Genomic DNA, 14,777 nt, shown 5'->3' with positions numbered 1-14,777 from the left:
TGCAACCCACTGCAGCCTAAAAATCTTTAACCCAGCCAACTACAACTCAGCCAACATCAGCTCCACATCATCAGCCCAATCACCATTAAATCCACATCATTAGCTTAGCCATCTGCAACTCTCACTCTCCATGTCCACCCAACTGTTTAAATAATCGTTAAGATTATAGTCGCAGGGGCATGGAGACGTGTTAAGGTGGCTCCTCCCATCGATGACGGGACATATATCCTTAGGGAAGGGTTATACCATGGCCGGTGATGGCCCTTACGACTCAACCACAGTTCCCGTCAATATTGCTGTTGCAGCAGTACGGTCACTCAAGTTTTTCTTTGTACCTTCCGGAGGGTCGGAGTAGTCAGTTTGTGATCGCAATTATGTAAATATATTATTAAGAGATGATGCAATGCTTGAAAAACAATGTTTCGAATTATATGCAGTATGAAGCGTTCAATGGCAACAATTATTCGCCCATGTATGGTGCGGGGCCAAATATCCTCCCATTGGAGTGGTACTGAAGTTTGGAGAAGGAGTGTTGATTCTAATGTCGCCCTCATCAGATGATTAAGGCTCTAAACGATGAAGCTCGTCCCAAAATACCTATAGTGTTGTTTAGAAATGGGGTGCAAACTAAATCTAAATCATTTTTTGGAGACAGCTTAATGTTCTACTTTTTAAAAAAAAAAAAAAAAAAAAAAAAAAAACTTATTTATGTATATTTGATTCATCCTTTTCAGGATTTTAAAGTCAAATAGGTGGATAATTTTGGTATTTACTAAAACTCACCTCTTAAGATTGTTGTAATTTTTTAATTATCATATTACTTACATATAAACCACTTTACAAAAAAAAAAAAAAAGATTGTTCAATTTGCAGACGAATATGATCCAAAATTTAATATATATATATATATATATGTAATGATATTTTAACTCTAATTCCAATTTAATTAATTTTCATAGTAACTTCATCTTAATTTAGCCCATAGTAACTTCATTCTAAAATATTCTCTTATTTCGTGATCCAATTCCACTGTCTCTACTTAATTAATTCAAGAGAAGCTTTGTTAAATTGTTGAATCAGCTAAAATCTAACTTTCCCACACTACGCGTGAAGAGATAAAATACCGCTGATCAAGCAAATTCTTTTTTAAAATCTCCCTGTGTTTCCGCTACCTTGTCCACCCGTATAACGAAAATCCCTATCGAAATCTCATAATACATTAGCACTGTAAAGAAGTATTTTCCCTATCAAAATCATAGGTTATATAAGACCAGGGATAAAATGTCCAAGAGCTCTTCCCACATTCTTTTCAGTGTGCTCGTCGCTTGTACATATGCTTTCTTCTTCAAAATGAAATAAAACGACGTCACAAAATTAAAAGTATCTTCATTGTCTTCAAACTGCATCATGCTTCACAACAAATAATATTTACATATATACCTGCGATTCTGCCAAAAAAAAAAAAAAAAAAAACTCCGAATTTCACCCAGCTTGTAAATTCCATTCATTTTTTTTTTCTTTTTTAATTTTTATGTTCTTACGCACATTGGAGATTGGAAAACATTGGATATTATGTGCATTAATCTTACACCAAATTTAATCGTTTAGTTTGTTGCGTTTTAAATTATCGTTGTAGGCCGACCGATAAATAGTTACAATTCTAAAAAAAAATAATATTGTTATTATTTCTGGACATAGAACAGTCTAAAATACAGAATTTCGTCAAAATTTCGAGATCGAACGAGACACACACAATTCTAAATTATTATTATTGGACTCGGAGCCGTCTAAAATAAAGAATTTTGTCAAAATCTCGAAGCCGAATTTGCCTAGGATTACTATATTTTCGCACTGCATACTTTGAAATTCACAAGGTAATACGATTAATTTATTTCTACAGAATATTGAAAGAACAACTAAAAATTAATTCAAAAGAACCATCGTTGCCACTACTGACCCCTTAAAACAACATAAATATAATCCTTGTATGTGTTATCAAAGCAACTACATTAATAATATGTAGGGAAAAGCTTTTGCTTTTAAATACTTTGCCGAAGTCCAGCTTATCTCCCTCTTTACGTAGGTGTCCATCCTACCGAACAGATCAAAACGAAGAGATGCGATTGGTTAAGTCAGAGCGGGAGAGGATGGGAGGAGGAGGAAGATTCAACGAACGGAAAACCACCTGTTTCCATCACTAGCCGCTAGATGGCACTAAATCGCCTCGGGCCGAAATCGTAACCGTCAAATGGCGTTCAGATGCACGGCCAGAGTTGATATTGGTACGTTGTCTGTGCGAGTGGTTCTTCCGACGAACGAAGGGATTTTAAAGTGTTTTATGAGCGATTTCATCTGACAAAAAAAATTTAGACTTATTAATTTATTCGTGATGAATCTGGCCGTATTTCTATGGATATTGCAAGCGATTTGGATTAAAGGTAGGATCAAAATTTTTAAATCTACGGGTATAGAAAAATTTATACGTTCATTTTTTTTCCTTCTGTACATCGAAAGTTTTTATTTTCGATTTTTTTTTTCTTGCGGCGGTTTGTGTTTATTTGGTTTATTTTATTATTTTTTTCTACACAGCCGGTTTCCCAGGCCGTTGCCAATTCATTCAACCAAATTTAGTGGATGATACGAACGTTGGGAGTTATATGCGGAGTATTTGAATAATAAATGAAACTTGGTCACTTTTATTTTGGTCGTACATATAATTGCAACAGGAAGTAAAATAGCTGGTCTTTCAAAAATTAATCTAAAAGAAATAGAACGGCTGCTTATCGCCCTGAAAAGAGTTTTATTTCTTTGAGATATTATAAATGAAAATATAAATAAAATATTATTGAGAAATACACTAAGGGGGCGATTGCGTTTAAGAGCGTTAGAAATTATTTTTGCATAAAGAATATATTAATGGATTAGATATTCTTTTAGCACTGTGTATATCCGTTTTCCATAAAATAGAGAAAAAAAAGATATTGGCCTTTTTTGTAGAAAAATAATTGTTGTTTACTTTCATACTCTACGGATTTCCGACAAATGCAAACGGTTCCACTCTATTTGGTAGAAGATTTAAGTAAACATTTGATTTGCATAGCATGTTTATAAGAATCATAATATTTTGAATTAATTCATTATAAAATATTTATACTTGAATTTCTTTACCGTGGAAGATATTTTTATGGTTTGCTAAGAATTTATTTGTTTTTCAGTCTACATATTTTCTTTGTGAAAACTAAAGAAAATGCATTTTAATGAAATGCGATCATTTAATTAAAAACGATTTTTTAAAAAATATTTTAGCTAACTTAAATATTTTTATTTTATTTGCATATTTTAAATATTTATTGCTTCAGACGATTAGTTAAGATTTTTTTTTTGATTAATATAACTGCTTATTCATCTTATAAAGAGGTGTTTTTAGCATAAGGGATGCATACTGTGATATAAAGCAACCTTATGCACTAAAGTTGCTTTATAAGCTGATATAGAATTATTTAACTTTATAAAGCTCCGCTAGATCGTGTGTTAGAATTTTATTTGTTATAGCTTAGTATTAGATGCTATATCTGGTATTGCAAAGCTAATTATTGTTTTTGATTAAATATTTTGGGAATTTTTATGTCTTTTCTCGGTTTTGAACTAATGTATCTACTAAAAGAGTTTATCGTTTGCATTTAAATCCCATAAGCTATCGAAATGAAATAATCCTTACTTTTTAGAACAAAATGATATATTTATTATCTGAATGAAATTTCTTTTTTTCCTTGTCTGTTTTCCAAAACTACTTTTTTTAAATATTCAGATTCAAAAATCTTTTGAAATTTAATATATTGCGTTACATCTGACATAATTCGCGCGTTTGCCATAAACTTTGCCTTTCGGGAAATTCACTAGATGGAAAAATGGATTCTAAAATTTCGCAATGTAATCTGCTTAAAACGGTGCGTAACTATGCTCTCCTTAGAACTAACTTTATGTGAACTTCCTTGCATCCATAAGCACTGTCATTCAGTAACGCTTAAGATGGAAAGTTTTGTATTTTCATCTAAGTATTTCCATCTGGCATTGATTACGCTCCCATGACTTCATTTCTTTGATCCTGTGTACCACATTGTTGAGATCTTAAAATTTGACAATGACTTTTAGAACAAATATTTTGAAAGTTTATGGGATACACATTGCGCAAAATGTTCCTGTGCATTTTATGAAAGATGGTTTGATAACGGTTCGCTAGGTGGTTGATGACTTCTTTAAATTTGATAATTATTTTTATAATTATAAGTAAAGACGCATTTTATTCTTTGGAATTATTGAATTTTGCAATTGTATTTCTATAAAATTGTTTTGATATTCTAGTAATTAAATTGAATTATTAGAACTGATTGTCCAAAAATATATTTGTGATAAAAAAAAATACCTCGCTGTACCCAATATTTCAGACATGATATATGTTCAATTAATCAACGTTTTAATATCATTCAACTTTGTTTTAATATCAATCAACTTTGTTTTAAAGAAATTAACAAGAATCCAGTCTTTTAGAATGACTATATTTTAATACTGACATTTTATAAAGACTGCTTTTGTCCAAAAATATTTTATGCAGTGGCCTAGCGATAAAAATGATAAAGATAAAATAAAAATATATCGGGTGCCTGCCTTAGCGGGTCGGGGGGGGGGTTATGGAGACAAAATTTTAGGTTTTAATGCTGCTTTTTGAAGCGATGCATGATAAAGGGACAATTAAACTACCATCGTGTAGTAACTTCCATTTATGTTTGCAAAATTACTAAATGAAAACTGGCAAAAATGACCTTTCCAGCAAAATCTACCGTCGCTGTGCCATTTAGTCTAAGTATAAACTTGAGCAACCTAATTCTCTTTGCCTTTGCTGTCCCTGCCTCTGTAGAATGTCTTTGCTCCCATGACCTTGACTTGCTTTGCATATGGTTGTATTTAGGGACCTATGGTCAGATAGAATCAGGCCATCAGTGCGTTCCGGAGCTACTTCCGCAATAAAAACACATCCTATTTTATTACAAAATTTTATTGCTTTCTCAAAGGCCCCGGCCGCTCCCATGGACCGTATACTATGGTATAACTACTCGCCGTCCTTTTATGTCCGAGTATTTACAAGCATTTTGCTGGAAGGGTTGGGCTACCCTTTCTTAGGTAATAGCAGACCTTTCAGTCCCCTAAATGAAGAGCATGGCCACAACCACCGATATACACCGATAGGGTGAAATTCTTCCCTCGGTCCCCCAATTCGCACCCACTCGTGTAACCTCTCGGGGAGACGTCATGGCTTTCTGTATAAAGTGTCCTGCCCTTGTCTAACGGTAGTTGTGGCATGCCTCGTTTATCGTTGACACACTTCTAGGAGCACGGTTAAATAAAAAGTTCATCTCGCAGTTAAAAAATAAAAAATGTGTAACACCTGATTTACATTCGCTTCTTCAATATTTTCCCGTTGTTTTTAGTATTTTTTTTTTTTCGGACCCTGAGATTTACTATGTTTGTTCACAATAGATGCAAGTATTTTCTAGTTGTTTACCTTCCGCTCTCCCAATTTACACCAATATTTCTTGATCCTTGAAAATTGTAAAAGGCGGATAATATTACAGCTTGTTTTGATTCAATCTGTTTTTTAGAATTTACTGCTTTTACTTTATTTGTATCTTCTGGCAATCAGTTTATTCACTGGAAATAATGGCTGTGCTTAATTTCAATTAAGTATTAATTATATCTTTATTTCCATGATTCCATTAAGAAATAAATTTTTTTAGCAAGAAATTGTAATAGACATAATAGCCTTTTGTCTGTTCTGTATATTGTGTGCATGAACCTTCTTGTTTGAATCGAGTTTCATGATGTCATAGTATCATTAAAAAGATAGAACTTGTGGCCGGGTATTGAATCTTTAAATTGTACGTTGTAAGTTCTCTCTGATTTTTACAGTAAAAAATAGGTATATGTTAAGCAAAGTTTTTTTTCCATTGTTTAAGACAGTGGTAAACAATTAAATATTTGATAAGAAAAGGATAGAAAATGGCTTACATTTTATGGCTACGATGAAATCATTGCTAACAATTTTGGACAAAATATTTAAAAAATTCGTAATAGTGAAAAATTGCTTAAATAGTATAATTCGCTCCTTAATATTACTCGTAATGCAAAACACTCATTAATCAAAGTACGTTTTTTTTGTAGGAATATGTGTAAATTTGGACATAACATTCCATTCCGAAAAGAAAAACTCGAGCAAATTTTTAATAATTTAATTTATTGTTTATAAGAAAGTTGTTTAATTTGTACGCTTGTTTTTGGTTAAGCTTCAAAATTTGGTGAAATTAAACACAGCATTATCGTTAAATGAATGTGCGGGAACAACTACTTTCTTATATTAGGGAGATGCTTTTCAATATGATACAACAATTTCTCATTCTTTCAGCATCTCCCTTATTTCACTGGAAGATTGTTGCTGTGTTGAGTCTGTTATTTTCTCCTTTTGTTATCAGATTTCCTCCCCAGTTTTTTCCTGTGATTACATATAGATATTCCAATAATTCTTCGCTGCTGGCCTTCATCAGCTCACCGATAACGTTCTATTCACTTCTGGTCCTATAATCTTGGCCGTAGACACAATCTCATTGATTAAGGTCTGGGGGCGCTTAATTTAACCCCTCGGAGTCGCATTCGACAACGGTATCCGGCCAAAACTTGCGTTTATATATCTCTGTTGAGTACAATAATTTTTTGAATTTAAAAGCAGTGTGAAAATTTTTATATAATTTTATTTTTGGAGGTTAGAGAGGCCAAAATATCGTCTAATATTTAATTACATTTTGAAAGTATTGCCCCAAGACTCGCAATTTTTTCCACAAAAATTATCTGCCAAATTTGACACCCCTTGGTCAAACGTCTCTGCTCAAGAGTGCTAATACACACACATTTACTAGTAGACAGAGATAAATTATTTTAAAAACTGTTCTGCATCAAGAGCAAGTTATTCTAAGTAATAAAAGCCTGATCTTATTTTAAAGAAATCCAGTAATTATATCATTTTTAATATAAAAAAAAAACTTATCTTAAAAACTTAATATTTCGATATTATATACTTTATACGGATATTAAGAACATAAATTATTGGAACTACGTTTTAGATAGTTAGAAAGCAACGTCACTGATTTATTTAAATGGTTGGAGCAATTGCGAGTATGACAGCTGTATATTTAAATCGATTGGATAATTATACTTTGAATAGGGTAATGGCATTTCAAGTAGTTAACCACTTACAGTACGCGAAGGAAGTTCATCCTGCGATTCATAATATTAATCTATGTAATGTTTGCTATATGGACACTCTATCAATTTTACACATCTATTTGGACAAGTGCCTTAAACGAGGGTTGATTTTACTAGTGGCCTTCCGTTGTCTAGTTTCGTAAAAGCTAATTTAAGCGGCGCGACGTCTTTTCCCATTAAAATCTGTGCTACTTCCTTGATACATTCGCAAGTGCAGTTTGTTTTATCCCGGCTTTGTTATCGTCATTTCTCTAGACTTCAATGTCTCGGCGATTGAGTGACGTATTTCTTATCAATTTTCTTGGATCAGACGAAGGAGGATGTTGAGTAGTTTCATTCTGCGTGACCGGAACTAAAAAAACCGGCGAGGAATGATGCACACTTTGAAGTGTTTGATTGTGAATAATCCGAATTCATGTGAAAAACCTGGTGCTGCAAAAGAACGCGTTCGTTATTTTACATTCAATTTGCGGAAGTGAAATAGACTGTGACAGTTGATTTCCGTCTTAGAGGCTGTTTTATTCAGTAAATTTTGAAACTACTCCTTTCAGTATTTCAAAGTTTCAATGCGGACTGACACTATGATTGTATCTTATGGTGGGGACTTCTTTGCACTGAGGCGATATTACGTATTTGATCAGTTAGTGAAATTTGATTTCATATAATAGATCTATTTGAAGCTGTTATCATTGACAAACAATTTAACGAACAACTCAATTTATTTTTGATTCTCATGAGAAAGTAATTTATAGTTGATAATTTTTTTTCATAAATAACAATTTTTTGAAGATCATCGTCATTACCATAGAGGAATCAGTTATTGGTGGTCTTTATGGTTAACTTTGTTATCTTAATCAGTTTGTTAAAAATGATAATGTTAATTTTGGTATAACGTAAATTTACTGTGCTCTAAATCATATAAATCTTGGAATCTTTTCACATATTCTACATTTTAACATGTTAAACATCATGTCAATTACTGGTGACTTATACGGATCTTTTCGTTCAGATTGTGCCAGTAATCGGTAACTGATTCATTTCCTGGTTCGTTCAGTCACTGACTTCGTTCAGATGACATCAGTTTTTGCTGATTGACAATATAATTTGAATTTGTCACAGTTGACTGACGATATCCATTTAAAAAATATATATTCTTAATGAGTTTTAATCTGGCAATCACAAAATAATGTAAGAAATTTTAACGAAAGTATTTGAAATCTTATCGTAATTGTATCGTATTTGGTTGTCAGCATATAAAACAAAACAAAAATCGGATATTGCGCGTTATACGGAAAGACGCCAAGATTCGGCGCTTAACATGTTAATAGATGAGTGCAAAATCTTCAGAATGCAATAGGATCAAATTTATATCAATTATATATTTATTAATGTGTGCGGAATCGTACACAAAAATGCATCCATTTATAGATAAGAACCTTAAATCATTCCAGACGTTATTGCGAATTGTTTTATTTGCTTAAAATGACATTTGAATGTAGTCAATTCATATAGACGTTACATGTGTTGCATGTGATCCGCCAATTTGATTTTGCAATCTATTGCACCTCTTGGAGGAAAATGAGTGTAATGCTGTTAATCGGAGTGAAACAACGTCTAGGTAACATAATGTGCCCAGATACAAGCACTTGTCTTTAAATTTGTAAATAACGTTACATCTTGCTAATATTGATGATAACTTCACGTGAAAAGACTTCATTTATACAATTGCAGTTTAATATACGAAACTATAATTTGCACATATCTTTAATTTCAGGCAATGGTGATATGTAGAAGAAAGAAAATTCTTTGTTTGTTTGTCTGCTTTCATTTTTAACAATTTCATTATGTTTTAAACTACATTTACATAGCGTAGCGCCAAAAACTATGAACAAACTCGTATCGTAGCGCCAAAAACTATGAACAAACTCGTATCGTAGCGCCAAAAACTATGAACTAACTCGTATCGTACCGCCAAAAACTATGAACTAACTCGTATCGTACCGCCAAAAACTATGAACTAACTCGTATCGTACCACCAAAAACTATGAACTAACTCCTATCGTACCACCAAAAACTATGAACTAACTCCTATCGTACCACCAAAAACTATGAACTAACTCCTATCGTACCACCAAAAACTATGAACTAACTCCTATCGTACCACCAAAAACTATGAACTAACTCCTATCGTACCACCAAAAACTATGAACTAACTCGTATAGTACCGCCAAAAACTATGAACTAACTCGTATAGTACCGCCAAAAACTATGAACTAACTCGTATCGTACCCCCAAAAACTAGGAACTAACTCCTATCGTACCACCAAAAACTATGAACTAACTCGTATAGTACCGCCAAAAAGCACGAACTAATTCGTAGTGTAGCAAGCACCATGAACTTTACGTATCTTATACGCAGATTGTTGTAAAGAGGTAGCATAGAGGGATGCACTGAAGAAAGAGGGGAAATATGAAAATTTAGCTACTGCATTTACTGTTAGTGGTAAAATTTCGAAGATTTCAAATGAAATAAATTTTTCACATTAAATGACGTTGGAGCGCTACCTGTTGTATCAGAAATGGCTACTTTAGGCAGAGACTAAGAAAGTCGAGAACAATAAAGTCAAAGAAGCGATGGAAGAGCAAAAAATTTTGTTCAAAGTGTCATGTGTAAATCGAGCTTCTTGTATCAGCTCTCCCCCCTTCATGTATAATCATTCTATAATTCACTATCGAAGAATTCTCATGTAGCGACCCCATGTTCTATTGCAAAAATGATTTATTTTTATGTGCCTGACCTGCTTTTAGTATTTTAAAAACTCCTTAATACAAAAGTCGAAAGATAAAAAGGCGAGGAATGTCAAACTTTAAGTGGTAAAGAGACCCAGAAAAATAGGTTTTTTTTTTTTAAAATTAAATTCTGACCATATCTTTTTTTCTACAAATTTGTTAAATTTGTCCTTTCCTCTGTTTAATATGGATTCCAATTGTTTACTTTCCATTTGCAAAGTGTTTTTGGAGAACAAATATAAATCTACTAAATGCATACAGCATTTGATTAAAATCTCTTTGCAATCAATTACTGAATATTGCTTTTGGATGTGGATACTCTGTTTCAATTCTTTGTCTTGTATTTGCACAAACTGTATTGTCATATGGTACAAAGTAGAAAGCGAATGAATAATCAGAGTGGATATTTTAAAAGCTTTCGTGCGATTAAACGAAAATCGATCCCAAACTTTTCAGTGCATTATTTTATTTCTCATTTCTTTGAAGTCAACGATTTGCATTATTCTGTTTTTTTAATTTCTTAAACTTACGTTGTATTTCGACTTGGGTATTCTATTTTGGACTTTCTCATATACAAAGTGTTGTAATCGTCAAAAAATTGGAATTCGAGATTTTGACGAATTTCCATATTTCAGACGTCTCTGAGTCCGAAAATCATTTCTTTTCGGTATTGTGTCTGCCTGTCTGTGAATATGGTAACTCAGAAATGCTTCGAGCTAGATGGATGAAATTTGGTGTATGAACTTTCGATCAGATTTGGAGATGAAGTCCATTCACAGGAAGTCTGTCTAGTTTTTCAATTGTAAATGAACTCGATAACTCCAAAACGCGAAGAGCTAGATAAGTAAAATTTGGTACGCTGCTTTAACATCTAAAGTCTGGATTCCCATCAAATGTTGAACTAAATCTGTCAAAAGGTTCACCATCTGTATTTTCGCGTGCATGTAAACGTAATTACTCACAAACGCAATGTCTTAAATCAATGAAATTCGGTATATTATCATAACTATATTTTTGTCTCAAATGTTGGTGTCAATAGACTCGCAAAAAGATGTCCAATCAATATATATAATATAATATGTGCGTGTGTGTGTGTGTAAACATATATTTTTGAAGCAGGAAGCAGTTTCGAAGATAGTGAAGAGACTTTCGATTTTTAAGTTCCCATTTATTGCATCCCGGGAGGCATGTTTATGTGCAAGCGGTGCGGACAAGACACGTCCGCTCGCAGCGCGGCACAAGAGCAGATTAGCATAGAAGAGACAGAAATAAACTATCCCTGGTCTTATATAACGTGAGATATTGATAGGGAAAATATTTTTTCACAATGCTTATAAACTATTAAGATTCTGGTAGGGATTTCTCACACATGTCGATTCTGATAAGGGAAACACAAGGATCTTTTAAAAGGATGTGTTTGCTGGACATTTTTCCACCCTTTTAGACGGAGCGAGTGAAAGTGAAAATGTAAGCATTTTTACAACACCTCTCCTGAATTAATTAAATAGAAAAAGTGGAATGGGATCAGGAAATAAGAGAATATTTAAGAATGACTTTGATATGGGCTAAATTAAACTGAAAGCTAGGATATTAATGAAGGTTAAATTAAATTTTAAAATATCATTACATATATATATATATATATATATATATATATTCATTAAAACTGTTAGATTCATGCCAAGGATATAAATTCCTTAACTATTGTTCGCTAATGTCATGCAAAGTATTTGCGGTCCTAATCGATATCCATAATTTTATGCGAGGAGAAAGGAATAAGATATTTATTTTAGACTATGCAAGAAAGTTTTAAGGAGATAACTCTAGCTGGTTTTCTTAGAATTCCCGTAGAATCTGTTTTACCATGAAAATATATTAAGAAATATCCTTGGAGCGGCGTTACTTGTTCTGGGAAACAATCGTCTGCAAAATCTCTTAAGCGGTTCCCAATTTACAAGAAAATCATTATTTTGATATTATATCGAAAAGTGGCTCAAATTGACGTTACAAGACATGGAATGTTACCACTAATAATTTTAATGTTACGCTTTGCTACTCACAATCTGAAAACAATATTGATGTAAGTGATATGTCTGACTGATTGCAATATGAAGTAGGTCTGTCCTCTTTATACGAAGTAAACAGTGAAAGTATTGTTATCTTCAGTAATTCGAAATCGAGATCTTTCCGCTTTCCCCCAATCCCAAAAACATTTCTTGAATAATGCGTGTATCTCAACACAGTAACTTAAAACCGATTTCCCTTAGACAGATGAAATTTGGTATATGCTCTTTACACCAAATTTGTTGATTTTAATCTAATTAGGAACGGAATCCATTGAGAGGATGTTTGTCTCTCCGGCTGTCCAAGTGAACACGATAACTAAAGTCGTGAATAACTAGATAGATAAGATTTGGTATATTTACCTCTAAAATATAGATCCATATCAAATTCGGAAATCAATTTTTGCTTGCACGTAAGCGCGATATTCAACACCGCAATGATTTAAATGAATGAAATTTGGTATTGTGATTTTATGATTACAATTGCCATTCTGTGAAAAAATGTTAGTTTCAGTCGGTTGAAAAAAAATAAAGGCTTCCATAATACATATTTGTTTTTGTGATATACAACTATTAAACGCATTCCATAAAGAAATCTCAGAAAAAAAATCACTTACTTATAGGCTATGTTGTATCTATTATTAGTCAGTGGCGTGCGGTTAATACACAAGTACCGATTTTCTTTACTATACCACGAAATATACAACTTTCATGAGCGATATTCATAAAAATAAAGATATGAGCACTCATGGCGTCTACGTTCTTGTCCGAAATCCACAATTTTATGTGAGGGTATTTTTTTTTTTATTAATAATAAGTCAATCCTTGTGCACCACAAAGTACAGCACAAGGCTTACGGAAGCAAGTAGAAACAATTAAATACATAGATAAAAATATGTACATATAAAAATAAGGATAAAAACAACAGGAAAAAATAAACAACAAAACTAATTAAAAACTGAAGCAGCAAAGACAATAAATTTACAGAATGAGAAAAAAGCCATTTTGTGGTCGACCAAAACATGAAGCGGAGGTGGAAACTTAATATTACATGCATCGAGATCCACAATAAAATCTCTTCTCCCTTCAGTAAGGTTGGAGTAATCAAAAAGCAAGTGTTCGACATTTTGAACTCCACCCACGCTGCAAGTGCACAGATCAGTGTTCGATAATTCAAATTTCTTGAGATAGTAATTGAAATTACCGTGGCCAGTAAGAAATTTTGTTAAGTGAAAATCACTCTAATACGATATTCCAGACTTTATTAAAAATAAAATCTATAAACATAAGAACTATAATAAAACATTTTAATCGTAACTGTGTAACATATTGCCGAATCTCTAGTAGATCTTGGCATTGAAGGTGGCAAAAAAAAAAAAAAAAAAAAAAATGCTGCTTTTGACTTTTTTGTTTGAAAATACTTTTCCTTTCTGCATCGCAATTTGGCAACAGTAATTCATCGTCTGCTTAACCATTTTTTTCCCTTCATTTTTTTCTTTTGTCTCTAAGCATTCCATAAATGACCTTTGGTTTTACAGGTAGCCGTCTGAGCGTGCAGACTGTCCATCGTTTTTTACTTGTGTTTCTTTCTTTCTTTTTTTCTTCCCCTTCCTAAAGTTTTTTTTTTTACGTGATTTTAATTATCTATACATGCTTAGTTCTGTGAGGTCAAATAGTCTTCTAGTTCTATGGTAATTTTTTATAAATTGTTCGTGATTGTTGTGATGGTAATTATGTTACTCAGTTTTACCATTAAGCCTTTAAAAATGCAATTAGTGTCTCACGCTGCTACCAACATGGCGGAATTTCACGCCATACGAAATTTCGACTAAAAATTATATCGTCGGAAAAAAAAAAAGTTATACGTGTGAAAATGTTTTTACGGTTTAATTACGTTGTATAGACTCTTGAAATCACGAAATCAGGGGATTGAGATTTTAAGATACATATATTATTTAAAAATAAGTAATTGTTTTATCCTTTTTATGGATTAATTCAAGCATGAAAAGTTGTTCTTATCGTTTACGAAACATATATAAAGTATTCTAATCATCAAAGTATTTGATTTCAAGAAAGTGAATACATGTCTTCAATTTTGATGTGAGCATTTATCAAATATAATAATTTTAACTATTTTTGGTGAGTTATGTTTACTTGTACTTTGCGAAGCACAAACACGAGTTCAAAAATGTGATTCAAATCATCATTTCAAAATTTTTCGGAGATTCAAATTAAACTGCGTTGAATTTTTTTATCGATCATAGTATTTTCATTTTATGTATTACATAAATAAGAAAATCAACATGCTAAAAGCTAAATAGATGAAATTTGGTTTTGCATTCCTTAGGGAAACAATACTTTTTCATCCAGTTTTGGATGAAATCGTGAATTGGAAGAAATATATATTTTTAGGCATATAATCGAATATTTCTCTATATTGTAAAAACAAAAAGGGCCATATTTACTAAAACTAATTCACCGCACGTTTATTTCCAAATGTGAATTTTTTAAATGCAAGCGTAATTCGTATACCATATAGTATTTATATACTAAGCGATTGCTAGAGATTAATTGTCGAAGGTCGCATGCCAATAAGTTCATCGAAATTGTTAA

General features: G+C 32.4%; 1 protein-coding gene across 2 annotated transcripts in view; it reads left to right on the top strand.

Moving 5' to 3' along the window:
• The first annotated feature begins 2,247 nt into the window (after positions 1 to 2,247).
• The window catches only part of LOC129980965 (kin of IRRE-like protein 1), a 497,116-nt gene continuing 484,586 nt past the window's right edge, over positions 2,248 to 14,777 (top strand). The window contains exon 1 of one of the 2 annotated variants that reach the window (XM_056091510.1): positions 2,248 to 2,438. In XM_056091510.1, coding sequence (XP_055947485.1) covers positions 2,390 to 2,438 — 49 coding nt within the window. In that variant the 5' untranslated portion in view covers positions 2,248 to 2,389. The remainder of the gene's footprint in view (positions 2,439 to 14,777) is intronic. The other variant, XM_056091509.1, reaches the window with a different exon arrangement.

Source organism: Argiope bruennichi, chromosome 8, assembly GCF_947563725.1.
Source record: "Argiope bruennichi chromosome 8, qqArgBrue1.1, whole genome shotgun sequence".
Taxonomy (NCBI): Eukaryota; Metazoa; Arthropoda; class Arachnida; order Araneae; family Araneidae; genus Argiope; species Argiope bruennichi.
This window is presented reverse-complemented; position numbering and strand designations above follow the sequence as displayed.